The sequence below is a fragment of the Panulirus ornatus genome, chromosome 8 (genome assembly GCF_036320965.1).
Source record: "Panulirus ornatus isolate Po-2019 chromosome 8, ASM3632096v1, whole genome shotgun sequence".
In the NCBI taxonomy this organism is placed as follows: Eukaryota; Metazoa; Arthropoda; class Malacostraca; order Decapoda; family Palinuridae; genus Panulirus; species Panulirus ornatus.
In genome coordinates this window covers 3,348,197-3,375,117 of record NC_092231.1, presented here as the reverse complement: position 1 = coordinate 3,375,117, position 26,921 = coordinate 3,348,197, and the positions used below count along the sequence as shown (strand labels likewise).

At 38.6% G+C, this 26,921-nt stretch overlaps 1 protein-coding gene across 4 annotated transcripts in view; it reads right to left on the bottom strand.

The window, feature by feature from the left end:
* Positions 1 to 22,179, bottom strand: part of LOC139749750 (eukaryotic translation initiation factor 4E type 2-like) — a 46,270-nt gene extending 24,091 nt beyond the window's left edge. For 2 of the 4 annotated variants that reach the window (XR_011713030.1, XR_011713031.1), the window contains exons 1-7: positions 22,025 to 22,179; positions 19,708 to 19,780; positions 17,930 to 18,057; positions 14,460 to 14,574; positions 14,142 to 14,294; positions 11,747 to 11,883; positions 11,039 to 11,201 (exon numbers count right to left, since the gene is read on the bottom strand). Coding sequence is in view for 2 of the 4 variants with exons in the window: in XM_071663953.1 (XP_071520054.1) it covers positions 11,747 to 11,883; positions 14,142 to 14,294; positions 14,460 to 14,574; positions 17,930 to 18,057; positions 19,708 to 19,780; positions 22,025 to 22,053 (635 nt within the window). In the remaining 2 variants the exon portion in view is untranslated. The remainder of the gene's footprint in view (positions 1 to 11,038; positions 11,202 to 11,746; positions 11,884 to 14,141; positions 14,295 to 14,459; positions 14,575 to 17,929; positions 18,058 to 19,707; positions 19,781 to 22,024) is intronic. The other 2 variants (XM_071663953.1, XM_071663954.1) reach the window with 1 other exon arrangement.
* Positions 22,180 to 26,921: the final 4,742 nt, after the last annotated feature.

Below are 26,921 nucleotides of genomic sequence, written 5' to 3'. Positions count from 1 at the left end.
AAAAGGACTGATGATTGGGAATACCTGGTTTAAAAAGCGAGATATACATAAGTATACTTATGTAAGTAGGAGAGATGGCCAGAGAGCGTTATTGGATTACGTGTTAATTGACAGGCGTGCGAAAGAGAGACTTTTGGATGTTAATGTGCTGAGAGGTGCAACTGGAGGGATGTCTGATCATTATCTTGTGGAGGCTAAGGTGAAGATTAGTATGGGTTTTCAGAAAAGAGGAGTGAATGTTGGGGTGAAGAAGGTGGTGAGAGTAAGTGAGCTTGGGAAGGAGACCTGTGTGGGGAAGTACCAGGAGAGACTGTGTACAGAATGGAAAAAGGTGAGAACAATGGAAGTAAGGGGAGTGGGGGAGGAATGGGATGTATTTAGGGAATCAGTGATGGATTGCGCAAAAGATGCTTGTGGCATGAGAAGAGTGGGAGGTGGGCTGTTTAGAAAGGGTAGTGAGTGGTGGGATGAAAAAGTAAGAGTATTAGTGAAAGAGAAGAGAGAGGCATTTGGACGATTTTTGCAGGGAAAAAATGCAATTGAGTGGGAGAAGTATAAAAGAAAGAGACAGGAGGTCAAGAGAAAGGTGCAAGAGGTGAAAAAAAGGGCAAATGAGAGTTGGGGTGAGAGACTATCAGTAAATTTTAGGGAGAATAAAAAGATGTTCTGGAAGGAGGTAAATAGGGTGCGTAAGACAAGGGAGCAAATGGGAACTTCAGTGAAGGGCGTAAATGGGGAGATGATAACAAGTAGTGGTGATGTGAGAAGGAGATGGAATGAGTATTTTGAAGGTTTGTTGAATGTGTCTGATGACAGAGTGGCAGATATAGGGTGTTTTGGTCGAGGTGGTGTGCAAAGTGAGAGGGTTAGGGAAAATGATTTGGTAAACAGAGAAGAGGTAGTAAAAGCTTTGCGGAAGATGAAAGCCGGCAAGGCAGCAGGTTTGGATGGTATTGCAGTGGAATTTATTAAAAAAGGGGGTGACTGCATTGTTGACTGGTTGGTAAGGTTATTTAATGTATGTATGACTCATGGTGAGGTGCCTGAGGATTGGCGGAATGCGTGCATAGTGCCATTGTACAAAGGCAAAGGGGATAAGAGTGAGTGCTCAAATTACAGAGGTATAAGTTTGTTGAGTATTCCTGGTAAATTATATGGGAGGGTATTGATTGAGAGGGTGAAGGCATGTACAGAGCATCAGATTGGGGAAGAGCAGTGCGGTTTCAGAAGTGGTAGAGGATGTGTGGATCAGGTGTTTGCTTTGAAGAATGTATGTGAGAAATACTTAGAAAAGCAAATGGATTTGTATGTAGCATTTATGGATCTGGAGAAGGCATATGATAGAGTTGATAGAGATGCTCTGTGGAAGGTATTAAGAATATATGGTGTGGGAGGCAAGTTGTTAGAAGCAGTGAAAAGTTTTTATCGAGGATGTAAGGCATGTGTACGTGTAGGAAGAGAGGAAAGTGATTGGTTCTCAGTGAATGTAGGTTTGCGGCAGGGGTGTGTGATGTCTCCATGGTTGTTTAATTTGTTTATGGATGGGGTTGTTAGGGAGGTAAATGCAAGAGTCCTGGAAAGAGGGGCAAGTATGAAGTCTGTTGGGGATGAGAGAGCTTGGGAAGTGAGTCAGTTGTTGTTCGCTGATGATACAGCGCTGGTGGCTGATTCATGTGAGAAACTGCAGAAGCTGGTGACTGAGTTTGGTAAAGTGTGTGGAAGAAGAAAGTTAAGAGTAAATGTAAATAAGAGCAAGGTTATTAGGTACAGTAGGGTTGAGGGTCAAGTCAATTGGGAGGTGAGTTTGAATGGAGAAAAACTGGAGGAAGTGAAGTGTTTTAGATATCTGGGAGTGGATCTGTCAGCGGATGGAACCATGAAAGCGGAAGTGGATCATAGGGTGGGGGAGGGGGCGAAAATTTTGGGAGCCTTGAAAAATGTGTGGAAGTCGAGAACATTATCTCGGAAAGCAAAAATGGGTATGTTTGAAGGAATAGTGGTTCCAACAATGTTGTATGGTTGCGAGGCGTGGGCTATGGATAGAGTTGTGCGCAGGAGGATGGATGTGCTGGAAATGAGATGTTTGAGGACAATGTGTGGTGTGAGGTGGTTTGATCGAGTAAGTAACGTAAGGGTAAGAGAGATGTGTGGAAATAAAAAGAGCGTGGTTGAGAGAGCAGAAGAGGGTGTTTTGAAATGGTTTGGGCACATGGAGAGAATGAGTGAGGAAAGATTGACCAAGAGGATATATGTGTCGGAGGTGGAGGGAACGAGGAGAAGAGGGAGACCAAATTGGAGGTGGAAAGATGGAGTGAAAAAGATTTTGTGTGATCGGGGCCTGAACATGCAGGAGGGTGAAAGGAGGGCAAGGAATAGAGTGAATTGGAGCGATGTGGTATACAGGGGTTGACGTGCTGTCAGTGGATTGAATCAAGGCATGTGAAGCGTCTGGGGTAAACCATGGAAAGCTGTGTAGGTATGTATATTTGCGTGTGTGGACGTGTGTATGTACATGTGTATGGGGGGGGGGGGGTTGGGCCATTTCTTTCGTCTGTTTCCTTGCGCTACCTCGCAAACGCGGGAGACAGCGACAAAGTATAAAAAAAAAAAAAAAAAAAAAAAAAATATTCATTTATTTATTTTGCTTTGTCACTTTTTCCCGCGTTAGCGAGGTAGCGCAAGGAAACAGACGAAAGAATGGCCCAACCCACCCACATACACATGTATATACATACACATCTACACACGCAAATATACATGCCTTTATATCTCAACGTATACATACATATACACACACAGACATATACATATATACACACACGATTCATAGTCTGCCTTTATTCATTCCCATCGCCACACCGCCACACATGAAATAACAACCCCCTCCCCCCTCATGTGCGCGAGGTAGCACTAGGAAAAGACAACAAAGGCCACATTCGTTCACACTCAGTCTCTAGCTGTCATGTAATAATGCACCAAAACCACAGCTCCCTCTCCACATCCAGGCCCCACAGAACTTTCCATGGTTTACCCCAGACACTTCACATGCCCTGGTTCAATCCATTGACAGCACGTCGACCCCGGTATACCACATCGTTCCAATTCACTGTATTCCTTGCACACCTTTCACCCTCCTGTATGTTCAGGCCCTGATTGCTCAAAATCTTTTTCACTCCATTCTTCCAACTCCATTTGGTCTCCCACTTCTCCTCATTCCCTCCACCTCTAACACATGTATTCATTATACTTGACTGCTGTATCCCGTATCAGCGAGGTGGCGCCAGGAAACAGACGAAGGATAACCCATCCACTCATATACACATATATATACATAAACACCCATACACTTACATATACATATCAACATATCCACATATACTTACACATATATAAACATGTACATATTCATTCTTGCTTATCTTTAAAACACTGCCGGCGCCACCATGTCCCACTGGAAACAGAATCACAGCCCCCTGCTTCAGCAGGGTAGTGCCAGAAAAAACAGAAAAAAAGGCCATATTCACTGTCTCTAGCTGTCATGTGCAATGCACTGAAACCACAGCTCCCTATCTACATCCAGGCCCCACAGACCTTTCCATGGTTTACCACAGACATTTCACATGCCCTGGTTCAGTCCACTGACAGCATGTCAACCCTGGTATACCACATCGTTCCTATTCACTCTATTCCTTGCAAACCTCTCACCCTCCTATATGTTCAGGGCCCGAGTGCTCAAAATCTTTTTCATTCCATCTTTCCACCTCCAATTTGGTCTCTCACTTCTCCTTGTTCCCTCCATCTCTGACACATACATCCTCTTCGTCAACCCATTCTCTCAATATGTCCAAACCATTTCAACACACCCTCTTCAGCTCCCTCAACCGCATTCTTTTTATTTCCACACATCTCTCTTACTCTTTCATTACTTACTCAATCAAACCACCTCACACCACATGATGTCCTCAAATGTTTCATTTCCAACACCTTAACCCTCCTCCATACAACCCTATCTATAGCCGATGCCTCACAACCATATAATATTGTTGGAACTACTATTCCTTCAAACATATCCATTTTTGCTCTCAGAGATAATGTTCTCTCTTTCCACACATTCTTCATCACACCTACAAAACTTATAAATATAGCAAAAGTAGACTGCTCTTACATTTAAGAAATAATGAGAAAGAACAAATCAGTATAAAACACAAAGAAGGAATATTTTTCCTTTACACTAATCCATTAGTTTTAGAGCCCCTCCATGCCCTTTGCACATTTTTGGACACATACATCCAAAGACAGTAAGATTAAAAGTTAAAAGGTCCATCAATAAACATGCAACAGGTCAGTCACTCACATACCCATGCACAGCCCTGAACCAGACTACATCTGGTTGCCATTAATTCATTAGTAAGGCATACAGCGAAGACAGTAGGACAGTTGGGACCTGATTTGACATGAATGCTTCTCTTCTATGTCAGAAAATGGAAGCTACATCACCTTATGGTTCACGGCTGGGGAAAGCTTAGCTGTACTTTTGTTGAAAATTTAAAGCACCCAGGATCCCACAATCAGCTCAACTATTGAGCCAAACTAACCCCCCTTAGTCCATCACTTCAGCATCTAACCCATCACTGTGGAATGGAAGAATGAATCTTCCTCAGTTTATTAAATCCAACAACATTTGGGAACAATGTGGAAGGAGAATATGCTCTATTAAGACCAATTACTCACGAAAGAAGAGTTGTTTCATTAAAATAAGTTTTTCTGTATAGATAATAATCACTTTCAAAGTCTGCATTTTCCTGAACAAAATAAGGGAAAAGGTACATCAAACTCAAAAACAAAAATCTACAAACGAAAGTTCTGTAAAACAATACCTTAATCTTCTTACTTAAGTCCCTGGAACTGAGAATGAGGCCAAAAGAGAATGATTAAAAACCAAAGAAAGAAGGAAAACATCTTGTATCTCAGTCACTAAGAAAAGTTACCGTCTGAGATAGACAACAAAGCAAGGATAATCACTCTTACATGCAAACTTCTTTCCATGGGAAAATTGCTGCCTCTCCTTGAGTTAGCTGTTGTCTCTGCAGAGAACATGACAGAGGGTTTTTTCTTTAGTGAAAATGAAGTTATACATTCCTTTTTCCTCAAAGATTACCTTTCCTTTCAGTCCATGGCATAACCATAACTATTCTGAGGCCAATTGGGCAAGGGAACTGGCATGTTGGACAAGAAAAATTCTGCTTCCTCCAACTCACAGTCAGCTTTCATCTTTGAAATAAACCATCCAAATATTTCACTATCCTTACTGATGATCATCCTCAAATAACACAACTCATTTACAACTAACTCTCCTTCATTAACTCCCTTACTGTACAATGACAACCCAACTCTCAAACACAAAGATCTCACTTTCAATTACACTTTAAATACCTTCCCCTTACAAGCCCACAATAAAGTGATTTATCATTGTAACAAACTCTTCCTTTGATTTTACCATCATGCCAGAAAAAATCTGGTAAATAAAGACCTGCTGCTTGCCTATGCATCAAGCTATCTTCAACACAAGACTGGGATGAATCCAAACGTTAGGGTAGAGTTCTTCCCTAAAAACACCCACTTCTTTTCTTCAGCACATGAACCAAAGTGTGACTACCACCTTTAAGCCATATTTCCAGAGAACATTCTGCGAACTCCTCAACAGTATAAATGCAGAGGGTAAACCTCTAATCAGGGAGGTGGAAGAACACAAAATCATGAATGCTACAGAACATACTGTTATGTCATGAAAGAAAGTCACATCCACAAAAATCAACAGTGTCTTGGGTAAGGTATGACCTGAGTGCGTACATAGTTTTTCAAGTCTGGGGCAGGCAGAGACAATGCCCAAGATCCAGCTGATAATTGTGACTCTTACTATCAGCACCAGCTTTGAAAAACTGAAGAACAAGATGTGTCAGAGACACATTCTAAGAAAACAGCCAATGAGGATCTCAGGGAGTTAGGGCAGGATATCTCCCTAGAAAAAAGGGAAGAAACATGCTACTTAACATCCAATGGTTTAGCAGAAGTGATGGACTACACAAACAAGATTGTGGCCCTTGTAGAAAATACAGAGCCTGATTGTAAATTAGGTTTGTGGGAACTTTGTAGAGATAAAAAGAGGCATCATACAGTTCAAATTGGTAAATATTTTCTAAAGGCCTAAGAAAACTTCTCCAGACTTAGATTATTCAAGTGGTAAGTAGCGGCACTACGTTTCTTTAGTCATGGAAAGACTGTTGCCATGGCCACCCCTTTGAGGGAGTTCCAATTAGAACAAGCGTCAGAGATACAAATAGATAGACTGAACCTCAATCCACCCAAATCCACTCCATCAGGACCTTATAACCTCATAACCACATATTACAGCTGGTTTTCATTGAAGTCAAATTAAATATGTGTAAGATGTAAGTTACCACATGTATATTCCATACTTATGAGTTTGATTTGGAAAATTAGAGGTTGGGAAAGTAGCCCCTTCATATACTGTAATGGGTTCTAAAAGTTCATAAAGCAACATTTTGCATAATCAAAAAATCTTTTTTGGAAATATGACCCTGTTAGTATATGGGATAGCTGTACCCAATTCAAAATACTGAGCATTCCACTTTTAACAAGACTAATCAGTCTATCTCCATTACAAAAGCTCTAAATAACAATCACTTTTAACAAGACTAATCAGTCTATTTCCATTTACAAAAGCTCTAAATAGCAATCAGAAAACCTCCATGTACAGTTCAGACTTAAAACTTTCCAAAACACCTTCCTATTAATATTTCATGCCTTCTCTATGTAGATAATTGCAGTATATACTTTTGCTGATAGGCAGCCAATGACCAGGAAGGTATTTTACAAGTACTACCCACATGGGTATCAGGAGGGACAGTGACATCTGCTTAATGAGCCTGCACTTAAGTGGTTGTCAAGTTGCACTCTTCTGATCCAGATAGCTGTCTTTTCTTTCTACCTTATTAACATGTGGACTACTGGCATTCTGTCCACAATTATACAATCTCTCCTTGTCATATGTAACACTTAACTCACACAGCTCATTCTTCATAACTCTAAATTTTCCTGCGGTGAGCACTATGTGCTAGCCCTGCATTTTGGCAAAATGGTAGGAGTTGTAGATAAAAGTAGTAGATAGGAGAATTTAGGCAGGAGAATTAGGCAGAAATTTTCGGTAGAAGTAGATGGAAGGAACATTAGATAGTTGCCCTCTGCCACTGTCCAATTGAGGGAGAGGTGCTAAAGGAAAAGAGGTGGCACTGGAGTTCACTGGTTATGGAGTCTATTGCCATGGCTATCCCTTTAAGGGAGTTCCAATTGAAGAAGGCATCAGAGATATAGATAGATAGGTATATAATTTTGTCATTTTTCAATAAAGCTTTCTCCACTGCCTTAAAGCAAAATCAAGTTTACATGCCCTTGTCCCTTCCAAAATCCACCTTTTTCATTTCCTTGAAGGAATCACTATTCCTTTCAATACAATCAATCATAAGCCTACAGTGTAATATGCCAGGTTTATTAATAAGAATCCTTCCTTGGTACCGTACTTCTTATGATCATTTCTGGTCCCTTAATCTTTATGCAGCTGGCACAAACACATTCCAAATTCATTCAATAGCATTTTCACATATATTTTTAAGCCCTTAACTACTATGAATGTGAAATGATGATGAATGGTTCACTGTTATCATTGTCAACTGATGAAATGATGGGTTCTGCCTTCATCTGAATTCTCAGCAGTTTGCACCTACCAACTACCCATTGATGTCACTAGCATTCTCCTGCAATAACTGAAAAAATATCATATGCCTCAGTCACTCATATATATCATCATACTAGGTGTATACAGTAACCACTCTCTCTTCACGTAAAACCACCACTTAATGAAAATCTAGTAAAAGTATATAAATATTTTTGTAGTGTTACTCCTTCCATCTTAGTAATAACACTATTATCAATATCATTATGTGATAAGATACAGCATTTAAATTTTTCATAATGGAGCATCAACCTCTGACTCACAGTTCAGTCTACCACTAATATACCTGGAGTATTCAAGGGGAATGATAAGCACATAGACAGGCTTCATTCAACTAAATTTCAATCTTGCATTCTACAATGCAGTTTCATTAAACCTGTAAGCCACCATTATCTATATGAGGAGGGCAAGGTGTGTGTGTGCACTACACCATCAACACATGTAAAACCTGATTGAGTTAGGGATGTTAAGAGACAAAAGTAACAATACAGAAAGTCTTTGGCAACAATTAATGTGGCCAATGTAACCAAAGTATTCAATAATATATAAAAATCTCCCTCTCAGCCAATTATTACACATACAGGAATATGAATATGAAACAATTTCAGTAACTGACATATTCAAGTTGATTCATTAAGCACATCACGCGAACTATCCCAACAAAATGTCTAATACAGTTTTTCATAAGTTCCAATACCTGTGCAAAGGAGCGTAGAATACTTTACAAACTCATCATCAGTTTGAATTGAATGAAATGCACCCTACAATGTCATTGCCTTCTAATCTCAAAAAAAGACTGATTGTTGAGAGCTCTCTTTACTCTATTTACATCCAATTAACTTCTTAATCTCTAATCTCAAGAACTCAAGTGAAATCATGGACCTATTCTGATCGAACAAAAATAAAACTAGTTGTTCCATCACGTCAACAACAGATGGCATTTTGCTCTGCATAATACATGCAGACAATATACTGGTGTTACTTCTACTGTTCTGCAAATTTCTGAATCAGAATTCACTTCATTAACTGCTGCTGCTGAAAACCCTGATTAGAATCATAAGCTAATGTCAAATAAGGCTATGACAACTACTCCAACACTGCAAATCATCGTTATGCTCATACGAGTCCCATCATTGATGCTTTTTATATTAAAAAATTCAAAATTAACATACATTGTTTTTAAATTGAATTCCCTTCCATGTTTTCAGTGCAGTAGTGTCATGAACAAATGAACGAAGGCCAAATTTGCACACATCTAATCTCTAGCTATCATGTACGGTATATTGAAATCAAAGGAACCATCCACAGACAAACCTCATAGACTAGTCCAATGATTTACCTTGTTTGTTTCACATGCCTTGATTCAACCCATGGAGAGCATCTTGCCTCCACTTACCACGTCTTTATATTCGTTTGTCCAGTGCATACCTCTTGCCCATCTAAATATTTAGGCCCTAATCATCAAAGTCTCTTATCACGACTCCATTCTTCCATGCTTCCATCTCCATCATGGTATTCCCTTCCTCTCAATCAGTCAGTCTTCACTCATCCTCTCTATATGTCTGAGCCAATTTAGCAGATCCTTGTCAGACCTATTCATCAGATTACACTCACTACTACACCTCTCTTCAATATAATATCATTTATTCAAAATTAAACTGTCTGATATTACATATCAAGTTCAAGCCTTCATTTCCGGTACATCCTTCTTCCATTCTTTTGCATTCAAGGCCTAAGGGATTCACATCCAAACAACACTGTTAGACTACTACATCTTCAAACATACACTACCCTCAAACATACACTATCTTTATCACTAGTTTTATCCCTACCATTTCTTCCATATGGCCCTAAATGCACCCGATATCTTACCTGTTTTCCATACTATGACTCACTTTAACCCCCATGGTTCCATTCATTAACGTGGCCATTCCCAGATACCTAAACCAATCTATTTTCTCTGAACCCTCCCCATTCAAACCCATGCTCAAACCATCTAGTCTCATTGCTCTTCTACACTTCATGATTTCACACACATTCCAAAACTCTCTCACCAGCTTCTGGTGTTTCTCCTTCAAGAGGAGCCATCAGAGACATGTCACATAAACACGGTATCTCATTTAACCTCCATGTTTTCCAGCCCCCAGCTTACTGCAGACCTGATCCTTTACTTTTCGATCCACACATTTACTTCCCTCACCACTCTGTCCATGAACAGACAAAAATAGCCATGGTGACATCACACACCCTAGAGATAAACCCATATTCGCTGTAAGCAACTCATCCTCCTCCCTTCCTACTCACACACATGCTTTTCTCATCCAATAAAAACTCACTGCAATCAGCAATCATCTATTCAACCATATATCCATAGCACCTTATATAACACATTTCTGCACAAGTAATTAAATACTAAGTAATCAATCCATCATATAACCTCTCTGTCGTATACCCTCCCTATTATCTATAATAAAATAAAAAATTCCTAAATACCTGTAAATAAAAAGGAACACGAGCTTTCACCTTGACTTTTTATTGCTCTAATAATTTTCGTCATACAAAGGGGCCCCTAAAACCAAAATATGGCTATCTACATAAAAAAAGGTACTACATTCTTTTTTTTACAAAATCCAGGAGCATTACTTTTTTCCATTACTTTGTAATTAGCTTCAAAATACTTCTTCCCAATAAAGACAAACTGTAAACGACCAACAGCCTATATGCTGCCAAGAGGCACAAAAAATATTTTGCTTAGGGATAAAATACTATCACTTTAAACTCATTTCCAAACTTCCACTAATCAAACCAAAGCAAGAGCTGCTTGAGGATAAAAAAAAGAACACTTCGCTTAGGGATAAAACACGATCACTTTAAACTTATTTCCAAACTTTCATTGATTAAACCAAAGCAAGTGACTGCTTGAAGATGGTAAACACATTGTGGACAGTAGTTTGATTTACCATTTTATGGTGGTCTAACTGTCTTGTTTGGGCCAGGTTGAAAAGCATGTCTTTGAAGCTTTAGTGAGTTAAGCATAAAGCTGAAGTATAGCTCACAGACATATATTTCTTAAAAGGAGTACAGCTCAGATATTCCGATGTAATTCTGTGTCGGCTTTCAAAAATGTATCAGAGAAAAGGTATGTATTGCTTTGTAAACAATTCAGAACATACATCACCTATGTACATGACCACAACTGCAACTTGGCACAGATATATTCTCACTCACACAGATGCATAGAGTATGATGGTTGTCTCAACCTCTTCCCCCCTCCTCCCCCAAAATCTCCTCTCTCCAAGGAGGGGGGGCTGGAGGATAGAAATATCAGTGCAGGTCATGCCTCATGGGAAGGCCAGGTTTCCGCAGTAGGCTGGACGCGGAGTGGGTGTGCCTACAGGAGGGTCAGTACAAGAAGCCACATGGGTGAGGAAGTGCAAAACATTCAAAAAACAAAATCATACAATTATAAGTAACTGAGGTTTTTAAATATATATCAATGCAAACGCAAAATGACTGGAATTTATTGCAACCTTATTGTATTTTTCATAAAAGCCTTAGTTAGAGGAATCTATTTAGAGTAAAGCACTTATTACCAACAACTTGATTATGATTCGGATTTTGTAAGCTGAATTTCAGTTTAAAATGTCAACAGAAGATTATAGCACTCCAAAGAAAGACAAGCACTTGTCTGGCATGCAAACAAAAGGCAAACCTGGAGCTTTAACACATGCAATGCCCTAGCTATGTACTAAGTAAAGCAAAATAACTAAATGAGAGTGAAAATCAAAAAGGCACATTACAAATGACTGCATTGCTGGACTTCTTAAGATACCATTCATAAGAAAAAATCAAACAAAAAGACATCTTAAAATGCCCAGCTTACTTTTTCAGTAAAAAACAAAGTGAAACTTCAACAAAAGGACAAAGGTGACTTACTTGAGAGAATCATTATGAGTTTTATATTCCATAACTGTATTGGGAGGAAGGTTAAGAACTCGCTTCAAAGTGTCACGGATTCGTCCTGTTGTTACTGTGTCCTGTGCAGTTCGATTCCAAATAGAGATTATGTCCTCCTGTATAAATCAATCTCTAATGAGACATTATAAAAAACATATCTATTTAAAACTCGACGTCTTATGCTATCATTTCACTCAGAACTAACTTTATACTCAAATCAACTTACAAACTCACGAACACCTATTATGGTAACTGATAACGATACATCACACAACATTTTTCCTGAAAAACTCTTACAGATCTATTTTGCAAGTGATATTTTTCTCAAGCATGTACATAGGACTGAAAGTGCTACAGCTCTTATATCCTTCTTGCTAGTTACACTGATCTGCACATTCAAACAGCAAAAACTACAAATATTCATTTACTAATCTCACACAAAAAAAGAAGTATACACATACGTAGAAGCAGCCTCGCAAAAGATGGATTTTCACTCATGGTGTACCTTAAAGCATACACAGTCTAGTAACAGCTCTAAACCAGTTTGACTTCTGCAAGTGACACACCTCCCTCTGCAGATGAGTCTACAGATACTCACTACTTTTGTTCATACTTGGTAGTCTCCATCCTCCTATAAAGCCTCCCACTTTCTCAACTCTCATTTTGCAGAAACTCCTTTTGTAAGGGTCCTGGTGTTATCCTAAGGACTATATTTTCAGGGGATCCTGCAACTCCAAGGCTGCACTACACTCAGTAGCACAGACTGGACAGACTCCTTTAAAGCAAAAAGCTCTCTAATGGGACTGCACTCTGTTTCGACACTTGACATTGCCAAAAGTAACTTTTCACTTGTGGTGTTACCTCAAATAAGTGGAGATCAGTACCACTTACAACTAAAACATGCAGACGTATATAATCATTATTTTTCTATATATCTATCTTTCATTAACTCCATTCCCATTTGCATGGGGTAGATCAAGAACATCTTTTATGAAATCAATTTTTCAAAGAACTGGGGTTCCTATTCCACTATTTCAATAATACTGTATATAAAAATAATCTTTATGCAAAATAATACTTTACCATTATAAAAAAGATGATTATTTCTTGATATCCTTTTTAAAATAAGGCAAAGAAAAGTCCCACAGTTTGAAAAACAAAATTGTAGGTGTTACAATACTTTATATGTATTCATCAATAAAGAAGAGAGCTTGTCTCAGGGACTGTTTTCAGTATCTCCTGTAAGTGAATCAAAAACCTTCCTCTAGCACAATTACAGATGATTAAGCCAACTGATGTAGTTTGGCTGCTTACACTGAAATTTAACAACCAAAGGAAATATCATGCCTGCCACTTTCTTCAAATGAAACAAACAAAAATGAATGGAGACAAATACTGTTATACATCATAAGACCTAAGAAAATTATAACCAACAAAATTAGGTAATTTGTTTCCATATCAAGTAATTTCTGGTTCAAATTATGAGCTTAACCTCCTCTATATACTTCCAACTTTATGGAACAAACATCAGTATCATAATCATGTAACCCTAGCACCCCTTTCATGAAGGACTTCTTTGGAGTGAGACATTCCTCACCAAGACTTTACTCCCCTTCATCCACTGAGAATGATGTAGCCTCAGCAAAGAGAACTTTTCACTTTTGGTGAAACCACATGCAGGAAGAGTATGGTAACATCCAACATACCAATATGACAATGCTCATTCAAAAAAAAAAAAGCCATAGTGAACAATATGAAAATCTGTCACAGAGCTCCAAGGAGTTAGATTATTCTCTTGGAAGGAGTTATCTATGAAAGATAGACAGAGCTCTGAATATGACTAGTTGCTACTGTTAGTAACCGTACTGCATGTAAAAAGAAAACCGAGGTGAGGCTGGAGGTGCATCATTTGAAGCAACCTTTATCTGAGCAAGGTGAATCACTTTAAACTAGAAAGATGGATGACTGTTTACTTTAGAGCATGAATCATCCATTCCAATGTTTATCTTACAACTGTCACTCCTACATATTATGCAATTAAAGAAGCAAAGACAGTTAATCATGACAGCACATCCAGTAAAGAACAAAATGCCCTACTGAAAATTATAACTTTCCGAACTAGCACGACAAGTGAATGACTAAACATAAGATACATGCTAAGCTGCTGATGACATTTTCATTCTCCTAGGAAACAGAGAATTCAGTATTGCGGAAGTTACAACTATTCTTAAAAGGAAGAAAATATGAATCAATCAAAATCAAACTCATTAATAGCTAAGTAATATCAGCAGTGAAAAAACAGCATTATCACACAATCCACATTTCTAGTGTAAAAGCCTTTTTATCATTCAGTGTTTAAAGTGGGGATCCTTACCTGAAATCTCACTGATATGACAGCACCACAGATCTCATCTCCAACCATGAACTGTTCACCTAGCATTGCCAATATCATGTTCTCCCAACACCGTGAAGCCAGTCCTTTGCGTAAACGAACAATCCATTTCCCCCCATTCTTATTCGCAACATCCTTTGAGATTTAATAATCAATTATAAGGTTATATTATTTTGCTTCAAGCACAAATAACTATAGAATCATTGATGATTTTACTCTGTCAAGCACCTTCAAAAATATGATATAATGACACACTTCAATATTCTCAAGAACAAAAACTGAAGCACCTCATATACTTACTTCCCACATAGGTTTTATTCCATCTTTAAAAATATGTATATCCGAGTGTGAAGTTAGGTCAACAGGCCGGACTAAACGACTATAGTAACCCCAAAACTGTTCCACTGATGCAAATCTGCAAGGTTTAAGATAACTATAAGTACTTTATCATGGTTCTGCATTGCTAAAGGAGCACAGCAAAATAATTAAATGCCTCCTTACAGATAACTAGCCATAAATCCAAAGCATATGAGTGTGAATCGTAATGCTGGAGATAAAGGACAACAATGACACTGGAAAATGAACACAAAGAATGAAGGTAGACAGTTTTAAGAATTAATAATTGAATCCCTACATTTGGCCATGACAAAGACTTAATAGATTTCTTACAAAGTAACTATTTCCAATGAGTACATACAACAAGATTTTGCCTGAGGCAGAGCTAGCAGGTAACACTCATCATGTATCTCCCTTTCTGTTTCTGTTCCTGCAAATAAATTTCTACCATCTGAACTTATAGTTAAAGTTCTGTCAATTTTTCTTGACTGTTTCCGGATTCCATTCTCTTAGTTTTACTTTTAAAGTCTTTCTGATTTCTCTTCAATTTCAATCATTGCTTGCTCAGGTGGTAATCATACAACACAGTTCTATTCAATACTGCTTCTAATATACAAAATGAAGATTTTCATCTTAATCTTTCTATCTTTGTGAAAGTTCTTGCTACAATATTGCTAACTCAATAACACAGTTTCTTCAGTGTAATCATTTTGTTTATAATCAATCATATCTATGACATTTTCTTCATTTTTCAGTCACTTCTGCTGTTAGACCTTTGCAAGGTGTTGGTGTTAGACTATTAACCTTTGCAAGCTATCTGTTCAAAATATTCAATAAATTCCTGACAAGCCCACTCCATGATTTATTTTCAAATACTCTCCTTTGTAAAAACTGGTGTTCTCAAAAAACACGACAATGTGTTCTGTTATCTTGGTCTATACCTCGTATCATTATCAAGAGGAGAAAAAGTAATACTGTTACGTAAGGCATACCTAATAAAATAAGATCTTTGTCAGACATAGTTCCATTTGCCACTGTTCTGAATGTCTGTTTGTTAGAAACTCCCTCATCCATCTTCCTAATTTACCTTGATGTTCTGTTACACTATTTTCTAATTCACTTACCAAATGCTTTGTAAAATTCAAGAAAAACAGTATAGATCCTCATTCCCTTCATAGGTTATCATAGTTATCACTGTTATCATGGTGAACTAAAAACTGAGTTTCTGAGTTTGTGTGCTTTTACTGGGCACAAAATCATACTGGCCTTTATTGATACATTCAGCCAAGCATTCCATAATGTACTTCTAATTGTTTTTAATGTAAACCCTAATGTCTCTTGCTTCAGTAGGGATCCCTAATTTTGTCCATTTTAACATTTTAAATGTGACACCTTTAAAATCATGTCAATTTCGTTAACAAGATTAACAGAAATTTACCTGATGACTGGATGAAGCTGTTACTGTCTCATTGTCTATATAAAAGATAAGAAACTAAAACTGACTATAAGAACTAAGAAAGCAGTAGCTCCCATAATATAGTTGGCAGGATGTATGGTATGAGAGGGATTGTGTTCAAAGGGTTACTAAAACCCTTGTAAGTGAAGAACAAGGTGGGTTCAGGAGGGGCAGAGGGTCTGGAGACCACATATTTGCACTCAAATGATAAGGAAAGTTCTAAAGAAAAACAAAAAAAAGGTGTATGCAGAATTTATGGATACAAAGAAGACATATGATAAAGTGAACAGGATGCCAGATTCATATTCACTCAATGATGCTAATCTGCATACTATGCATTTGATCCATCCCTCTAAAAGGGAATGGAGTCACTTACTGAAAATCATCTAGTTGCTAAAATCAAAATTACATCAATACATAAGGATATGGAAATGTTCAGTAATTCATTTACCACATACATAAGACCTAACTTAGGGTACACATCCCAAATCTGATCATTCCACTCGATGAAACAAAAATCTGACAAAGTTCAACAGAGAGTAACAAAAAAGTCTGAAATAAGAAAGCTGAGCTACAGGAAGAGGTTGGTAGCTGCAAATTTGCCTACACTGGAAGAGATAAAGAATACAGAGACATGTATATCTACATAAACTGTACGTAAGGGTAAATTTTCCCACATATACATGGTAAATAAATGGACTGTCAGTGAGCTAAACCATGGCACAGGAAGCAATCAAGATAAACCAGTGTGTAGTTTGTCAGACTTGGCTGTGGATGGTAGTCTCCAATTTCAGTACATTATACAATTCATGGCAATTACAAACTATACACATACAACCAAGGTTACTGTTTGTTTGTTCCTGACACAGGCTTACTACAGTAGGTGAGGTAATAATAAGAAAAAAAAAAGCCTGCAGGATAACAAAGCAAGTTTAAAAGACAGAGCCTAACCCTCCCACACGTAATCATAAACAGATTATCCTTAATTTTGCTCCAATAGCTTTATAACAAATACAAATATCAGCAAAGGGTCAAAGGGGGAAGTGGCAATGGGTAGTGATGAAGTGAGGAGATGGAGTGTGTGCATGTGCTTACAAGGACTGTTGAATGTGTATGATGATAGGGTGGCAGATGTAGGTTTGAGACAAGGAAGTGTTTTAGATATCTAGGAGTGGACATGTCAGTGAATGGACTATGGAAGTGAAAGTGAGTCATAGGGTGGGTGAGAGGATGAAGGTTCTGGGAGCACTGAAGAATGTGTGGAATGGGAGATTATCATCTGGGAGGGTAAAAATGGGAAAGTTTGAAGGTATAGTAGTCTCAATACTATCATACAGATACAAGGCACAGGCTATAAATGAGGCTATGTGTTGGAAATAAAATGTTTGAGGACAATATATAGTGTGAGGTGTTTCGATCGAGTAAGTATTAAAAGACAAGAGGTGTGGTAGTAAAAAGTGTAGTTGAGAAAGCTGAAGAGGATGTGCTGAAATGGATTGGACTAATAAAGACAATGAGTGAGGAATGGCTAACAAAGAGAATGTGTGTGGCTGAAATGGAGGAAACATGAAGAACAGGAGACCAGACTAAAAATGGAAGGGTGGAGCAAGGTGTGCACAGGAAAGAGTGAACTGGAATGATGTATATATGGTTGACATGCTATCAATGAAGTGAACCTGGGCAAGTGAAGTGGCTTGGGTAAACCATGAAAAGATCTGTGGGATCTGGTATTGGATATGGATAGGGAGCTAAGGTTTCAGTTTACATATGACAGCTAGAGAGAATGGATATGAGCAAATGCAGCCTTTCTTCATCTGTTCCTGGTGCTACCTCATGCAAAGGGGAATAATGGCAATATAGTATCAAAAAAATCATCTGCATGATATCAAAAATCATAAGTCTAAAGCCTTTCTTATGTAACGAGTTTCTCTCTGACACACTAAAGCACCATAAAATCCTTAGAAAGTCTTGTACTCACCTTCCAAGTAACCTGAGGTTCTGGTCATAGTTTTGTGTTGTAGCCTGCTTTCCTGGTGCTCGACGACTGAACCATATACAATAAGTATACTGCAGTCTATGCTCCCCACACTTAACTTCAACTGGTGGCTGTCAGAAAAATAAGTGTCTCTGAATCTCATCTATAAAAATAAATGGGTTTTGAAAAGTGAAAAATCATTTCAGTACAGGAGGCATAACCCTACAAGCATATGTGTGAGCTCTAGCTTGCCAAGGGTAAGGATGGTGGGAGGGTAAAATACAGTCTTGCCCTCTAAATGTGGTGCAACCATTAGGATTTACCCCACTTCAATAACCATAAACCCTATAAGGCCAGTGCATGCTTGTTCTGTGAAATTAATGACCTTACAGTAACCTGCTCAGGCCAAAGGCATCACAATGCAGAAGAGATATGATGAAGTGCATTGAGCCCCAGCCATTTACTCACTGATCACTGGCACCTGCCTTATACCTATCACTGCCTAGAATCAAGAAATACTTGTGGGGGGAAATGACAGAAAAGAAGCAGATTGGAAACCCTTTTTCATTCTTCAAAGCCTATGATTCTCACCTATGGACAAAGCCCTATGAGTATCTGAGAGCATGGTTATAAGAAAAAAGAACTTTTAAAGAAAAAACAAAGAAAAGCTCACCCTCTTTCCTTTCACTATGGATGATACAAATATGATATTTCTCCTTTTTTCTTCCATTAAGGAAGATAAACTCTGGATACCTATTTTCAGAAATGCTGTCCACTGAAACCCACTGTGAAATACCATACAGTGCATCAGTTATATTTCTTACTTTGGGGTAAATACCCTTAAAATATTGAAGGCAGCAAGACAACAATGTCACAATGCTGCTGCAACAAAAGAAAATCTAAATAAATTTCATGCGAAACAGATATCAATATACTGTAAGTAGATATGTAAAACACTGGCAACAATACTCCGAAAGCTGATAAAGCTGTATATGCAAAGAATCAAGTACCTAATTGTGATTCAAGATCATGTTTTATAAATCTCCTAAGACTTCTATATCAGATTTAGCTCCATCTTGGGCCAAAGAGATGAATGGAGCACCATGAAGCATTTGACAGTGACCCACATGAAAGGATGGTTAAGAAGCAGGATACACAGGAATGAATAAGAGAAAGACTCCTTCACTGGACAGAGGTTAGAGAAGCATTCTCAAAATGAACTAGGGTCACCAGCAGCATGCCACTGCTCTTTTAAGTGTTATGGCAATGGCCTGCCTTGACATACTGGAATCTCCCCAGATATTGTTTGCAAATGATACTACGGTCATGAGAGAAGTGATTAATGACGATGACTGCATCAGCTTACAAAGGGATCAACACAAACTCCAAAGTCAGTTTGATAGATGGTTGGCAAAATTCAATCCAAGTACAAATATGACAACTAAGGATGGGACACAGTGAATGGTGGCAATGATCTTTCTTGTGGGGCACAGTAGCGGCAGGAATGGATGAAGGCAAGCAAGTATGAATATATTCATGTGTACATATGTATATGGTTTTGTATGTGTATGTATATATGTTGACATGTATATGTACGTGTATGGGCATTTATGTAAATATGTGTGTAAATGAGTGGATAGGCCATTCTTCGTCAGTTTCCTGGCACCACCTCGCTGACAGGGGAAACAAATATAACAAAAAAAAAATAATATTGATAATAATAATAATAATAATAATAATAATAATAATAATATCAACAACAACAATAATAATGAACATACCAATGGTTTTTCTGTCTCCTTTGAGTCACGATTTCCACCCTCTTCTTCACCCGAGTCATCATTAGATTTAAGACTGAAAGGCACAAAAGTAAATAAAGGTAATCAGGACTGTAACCCATAATATTCTGAAAAACTAATAGCAACATAATTTGCTGCAATGTAAGAATGCTTGTTTAAATATAAATATGGTGCTGACTCTCACAAGCAAAAGTCAAACCTTTATTACTTATGGTGTACTTCATAAAAGTTATCAGAAAAATTATCAGTATGCTATCATATTATTTTTACACTGGAGGATCCAGTCATGGACAAAACTCCACATAAAACCCTGTCCTTGATTGAAATACAGAAAGGTTAACAAGAGGGGAAAAAGAAGAGACAAAGGGAAGTATCAGCAAATTTTGGAGAGAAGTGAAAAACCTGTCTTTTAAAATGTGCCAGGTCATAGTTGTTGGGAAAGACATGAGAAGGTAGAGAATTCCACAGCTTCAAGGTGTACAGAAAGAAACACTTATCAAAACGGCCCACCCTTGAAGTGCTAATGACCCCACAGTAATCATGAAATGCAGCAGCTTGCCATCATTGCATGGTCTGGCTAGTAATGTGGCCACAAAAGCAGCCAGCTCTCAGGAGCAAAACCCATAGTAATACCTAAAGAGGGGAAGTGAAGCAACACTGCAGTTTAGGACAAAAGGTCAAGTTTTGAAGTTAGCCTAAGAGAGTTTATAAGTCAGATTGCTTTCGACTCGACTCTGCCAAGAACTGACCCCTGCATGATATCTGAAGTGACTCTGGGCCACATTCCTTTTGCCTCATTCACTCATTTGTTGCAGTTTTCCTTATAAAAAAGATTATCCATCTCAAAACTTGCTCTACCCTGTGTTTCACCTACCTTTACATTAATCCTACTTCTTCCATGATCTTCATAACCCTCACCACTATGATTTCCATATTTCTAAAGAGAATATTCTCAAAATCACTCAGCAACTTTTATGTTCCCTGAAAGATTAAACGTCAAGGGCAACATGTGCCTCAGGGTCGTAAATCACATCCTTAATGACAAAACAACATACTGTGTGTATGTGTGTGAGAGAGAGAGAGAGAGAGAGAGAGAGAGAGAGAGAGAGAGAGAGGGGGGGGGGGGTGAGAGATCCCCAGCAAAAAATATACAAAGCTATTTCCCTGTTTAATCAAAACTAGTCATTCAACCAAATAAATAATCATGTCCCACTTTTTGCTCCAGTAGCGACATGGTTTCATTAAAAAATAAAACTTGCTTGAAATACCTATCATACAAGTATGGTTCAATGAGCACCAATAAGTTGACATGAAAAGTGGAGTACCTCAGGGACCAGTCCTTCAGCCAATTTTATTCCTAATATTTGTAAATAATCTCCAGAGTGATAAAAAATTCAATCTGTGAATCATTCTCATATGACATAAAAATTTACAATAGAGCTGACAGAGCAGATACTCTTCAAGGTGATCTATCATGACTAATGACTTGGTTAAACACTTGGAAGTTAGATTTTATTTCAGATAAACACCAAGTGATGCACTTTGGTCATAGTAATGTATAAACAGATCATGAAATGTTTGGTAAAAACATAGCAGCTGCTGATTACACAAAAGACCAGGGAATACTGATGACAAAGGATATGAAATTTACAAACTACTCTTAAGAAATACGAGAAAGTCAATCAAATGGTAGGATAGATAAAATGCTCGTTCATTGCACTAAAGTTATGAGACCACACTTGGAGTATGCTGTTCAGGAATGGTCTCATAATCTAAAGATATAGATCCTTCAGAGAAAGTACAGAGGGGAGCAACTAAAATGGTTCCAAAATTGAGAAATATGAATGAATCACCTCAAATTAACATGAGGGGAAAAGAAAAAGGGGTGACAATCAAAATACATACCATAATGTAAGGAATGGAAAACAGTAACAGTTGAAAGCCCTTTCAAAAGAACAGGAACAAGATAAAAAGTAATGATAACAAGATTTGTAAGAAACAAAATAGTACTTTAGAAAGTCCTCCTCAGTGTGTGGTGTACTCCTGGAGTAATTGCCAAAAGAAATGATCAACCTGACCACATTATATCAAGGGAAACTAAGCTAAAATAAATGGTAAAATTATTTTCAAATGAGGCAAAGTCAGAGGTCAGCATATGAACTCGAAAAGGTGCATACTACTTTCGCTTATTCATACTGGCAAGTTTAGGTACTACGTATTTACATTGTAGCAAAACTTCTCAAAAGTGCATCAAAAACTTTTCAAACGTTTTAATATTTTTTTCGAAGTGATTACTTACGCATCGTATTTGTTCACCATGGTGGACATGATATAAAGAGTTGTCAACTACACAGTACTGAGGGCCACTCTAGCTCCAGCTCCAGTCTGTCCATACGGCGGATCATAACAAAGGCCAAGGGTACGGTACACACGACCTTTCACACAGCAACACAACCTCAAACACAATCTCCAGGATGGAAATTCAATTAAAAACTATATCCTTAAGACATGTTATACATTTATTCTCAAATATATCATGAGCATGATGTCACTAGGGATATCACCAAATAGTTTAATGAAAATCGTAATAATGATAAAACCTATATGAAGACGAATAAAGTTCTTTAAGTACCACGGTCAATTAGTCCGTCCCGTATTCTTTTTAAGCTATCTAGAATGTTTCCTTGCGCTACCTCGCAAACGCGGGAGACAGCGACAAAGTATAAAAAAAAAAAAAAAAAAAAAAAAAAAAAAAACAGTGAATATCTTACGATTATAAAAGTTGGTGAATGTCATACGAAGTAAGATAATTAAGCACTGCTAAGCCAAATTACAAATACAATGTACATAAAAACCCTCCAAGCAAAGGTAAATAATGGTTCTCGTCAGACCAATTCCGGATTGCGATGTATTTCTCAATACCATAATCATCATCATTAAATCATTGTATATCATAAAGGCTATCATTCTATGTTGTTTAGTGGTGTCCTTTTGACATGATTCCGGTTTCCGGTACCCCAGTTTGGTGGCCAGTCTTGCACTTAACTGCATCATGACTTAGGTTTGTGGTCAAGACTTAGCCTTATGCTACCACCTAATTCAACATAGCCAATTCCTATAAAAGGTTATTGATGTTTGTTCCACTGTCAATCTCAAGCCCACCTTCATTTCTTAAGATATAAACATTCTATTACCGTTACCGAAGTGAGAGTAAATGCTCTGCGGTTACAAATTTACTTTGAGAAATGCAGATAGAAATAACCCTTTGGCATCTACTTGGGTGAGTAAAAATGCATGTTCCCTAGTCGGACTGTACTCTCCCAGTGTTTTTTTTTTTTTTTTTCTACCGCCAGTACGTTTTCGTCTGATTATGTCATTATAAAAGAAGTGCAGGAGCCACTTCTCGACAATGATGTACGGAAAGTCCGCTTGCAGCTTTTCTTGAAGCTTTCTCTAAGTTAATGCTAAACAGCAAGCTGGAGGAAGGTAAGAGTTGTAGCTGAACAAAAATATGAAAACAAGATTACACTAAAGAATTACTTTGTTATGCTATAACCAAGTCTTGTCTAAATTCCTTGGAGCCCGTCAAGTGAATGAAGCCTCACAAATTACTCATACACATTCTGATCCCATCTCCAGTGTTAAAGTGAAACAGAAATTTCCACACTTATATTGGCGCTTCTTACTTTTTGGAAACTATGTGATTTTCCACGAAACCATTAATGTTACTTCTCAATACAACTATCCATTGCGTTCAGTCCCCAATCACTCCAATGGCATCCTCATCTTGAACATTCCAAGCCTTCATCCACTATCTCACTGCATCTATCCACTTCGGAGGTTAAACTTTCTTCCTTGTACGTTCATGTATTTCATATAACCATACTATCCTGAAAGAATTTCTTACACACACAATTCTCGTGATTTCTTCACACCACATACACCTATCAAACCTTCGTCCTTTATCTGTCTTATCAGTTAACTTCACACCACATCAGTTATCCACTTCTTTGTTAATATTTGACCTATTCTGATTTAAAGTGATTATGTTTCACATCCATGTGTCAGAAATGGGACTAGCATCCATCATACACGCTTTTTGAAACATTTATACATTAGTTTCCGTTTCACTAAAGTTTTCTGTGAACCTCCATTTTCCCACTACAGATCTCACTGACTTGTCTCCCAAACACTATAACCGACTTCACGCATAGCATTCAGTTCTCAGCAGTTTTCAGAATTTTAAAACAGCCCACAAGTCGATTCAAATCCTTCCCATAATCAGCCAACAGCACAATATCATCTACATACAACAGCTGTAGCAAATTTCCATTTTGTGCCACCTTGGGTCACCATGTACAACCCCATCTCGCTCTCCTGTTACGTATTCAAGGGGCATATATATATATATATATATATATATATATATATATATATATATATATATATATATATATATATATATATATATATATATATGTGTGTGTGTGTGTGTGTGTGTGTGTGTGTGTGTGTGTGTGTGATCTGGTGCAGCAGGTCAGTGGGGTGGGCAGTTGGTACGTAGGCAGGGGAGCAGATCAGTGGTGCCTTAATATCCTGTCCAGATAGCCACCTTGAGATAAGTTTTTACCTCGGCTATGATATCTGCCACACAACATCAATGTGAAGATAATAAGCGGGCGAGAACCGCTAGTAGCGTCAGGTTAGAAAGGCCAGCACAAGATATATTTTTCCTCTCCCAAGAGGCCTTGTGGAGTTGCGTCACACGTCCAGATGTATCTTTTTATCATTTTCTATCCATTATTCCATGTTGTCTTCCTTGCTATTCATTCTGTATGTCCTGACCGAGACAGAATCCCTTTCCACTAGCTTCGGGTGTGGGGTCTACTTAAACCTGCTTGATAATGCCCTAATAAGATTTGTTGAGGAACCTAATTGCGACGATAACATGTTTGACTTAGTTATGGCTCTAAATGAGGCTTTACAACGAGGATATGACATTTGTACGTAATCAACAACACATTACTTATGAACAATGCTGGTCAACATGAAAATCATGGACTAATACCAGATTTCAGATATGGACTCTTCAATATCATCTACGCATTACTCTTGAGGAGCAAAACTGGAATGAAGACGATGTGGATGTAACCTGAACTTGTGGAGGGAACTTATGTGCCAATATGCAGCAGACGATTTTTCTCCCCGAAAACTAATCCAAAAATGGTGTAACAATGAAGTAAAGAGCTGCCTGTTTTCTTTTAAAAGAAGCATCTAAGACACTCGAAGAGGACAATAACCAACATGATGGAGCATGTTATGTAAATTTGCTTCGAAAAAGCCTCGTACGTATGAAGCGATTATTCCTGGAAAAACAAAAAAACACCGAATAAAAATTATAATCATGATAAAAAAAAATAGGGCAGGTTTTACCATAGTTCAAGACAATGAAGCAATGAAGAGGTCGTAAATGATTATCTCCTTCCATCACTTATTACCAGTGAAGACAAAACCAGCATCCCTATTTCACTACTATCACTAGGACAGAAAACAGTTTACATCTTATAGGATAGAAGAGTTTACATCTTAACATGCAAGTATAAGACAAACTGTCAACACTAAATGGAATAAAAGTAAATAAAATGGCAGCTGGTACACCACCGTCCCAAGCACATAGGGCCGGTACAGCACCACCGTCCTGAGCACGTAGGGCCGGTACACCACCACCATCCTGAGCACGTAGGGCCGGTACAGCACCACCGTCCTGAGCACGTAGGGCCGGTACAGCACCACCGTCCTGAGCACGTAGGGCCGGTACACCACCACCATCCTGAGCACGTAGGGCCGGTACAGCACCACCGTCCTGAGCACGTAGGGCCGGTACAGCACCACCGTCCTGAGCACGTAGGGCCGGTACAGCACCACCGTCCTGAGCACGTAGGGCCGGTACAGCACCACCGTCCTGAACACGTCCTCATCCCTCGGGCCAGGCGAGGCACCACCAGCCAGCTGGCCAGGTAATGACCACCTGTGCCCCGCTGGCCACAGGCTTAGGCCTGACTGATGGCCGAAGGTTCGTTCGCAATTTTCATGCGAAAAAAATCTAAGGCATGACGCGGTCCAGTCTGGACCATCTGGCCTGCCGTGTAACCCTAGCTAATACTCCGTGTACCCCAGCTGGTACTCCCCGTGTACCCCCAGCTTGTACTCCCCGTGTACCCCATATGGTTTCCGTGTACCAGCCGGCTGGAAGCTGGTGCTGCAGATTTTGTTGGTGCACAACCTGCTACTGCACAACCTGCTGCTGGACAAACTATACAACCTCATACCTATCACAGGCTGGTGACTGGCTGGGGTGATAATGGGTGGCCGCGGTAATACGAGACCAGCAAATGATGAGTAGCCAAGAGAACAGAGAAATCAGGTCGAACAAGAAGCTTTTGATCTGTCAGTAGGTTACTTGCTGAGGGAACTAAGTCGCTTCCTATTATACTTCTACCTACTTACTGTACTTCTACCTACTTCATGTACTTTCTACTTACTCATGACCACCGGACTGGACATGATGCTTCAGCTATCCTTCCCAACGTCTAGTGTATGCTCTTCTCCAGCAACTTCTGTTTAGGACATTTATTCCACTGTTACCTTGTTTACGTGACACTTTTCCTTTCCACGGTCATGATCAGGGTCCCTGTAGACGATGATTAGCTTATCTATGAAGATATCTTTAATTACTCTGAATATCTTACAGATTTCTTTAAAGTCACATATGAGTCTTCTCTGGCGCCGGGAGAATTACTGGAGTTCCATAACTCTTTCCCCGTTTAACTTGTTCTTCATTTCCGGTTTTAGTCTTGTAAACTAGTTCCTTGTCCTCCCTCCACCCTGCCTTGGTGTTTTGGATACTGTGGAGGCCAGACCTGTACCGCATACGTGTAATGTGGTCGTCACAAGAGAGTTGTAGGTCATTATGTTATCTAGTCTTATTGAATGAATTGTATGAAATGCTTTCTGAGCAGCATTTTGATGATTATAGCAGATCATTATTCAAAATCTGTCTTTCTCTTCTTTTACTTCCGATTACTTTTTTCTTCATACATTAGATCCCGTACCTATATGCTTTGTACTTACCTCCTAATCACAATACTTTACACTCATTTAACTTCATTGGCAACATCTTAGGGTCAGGGTAACAG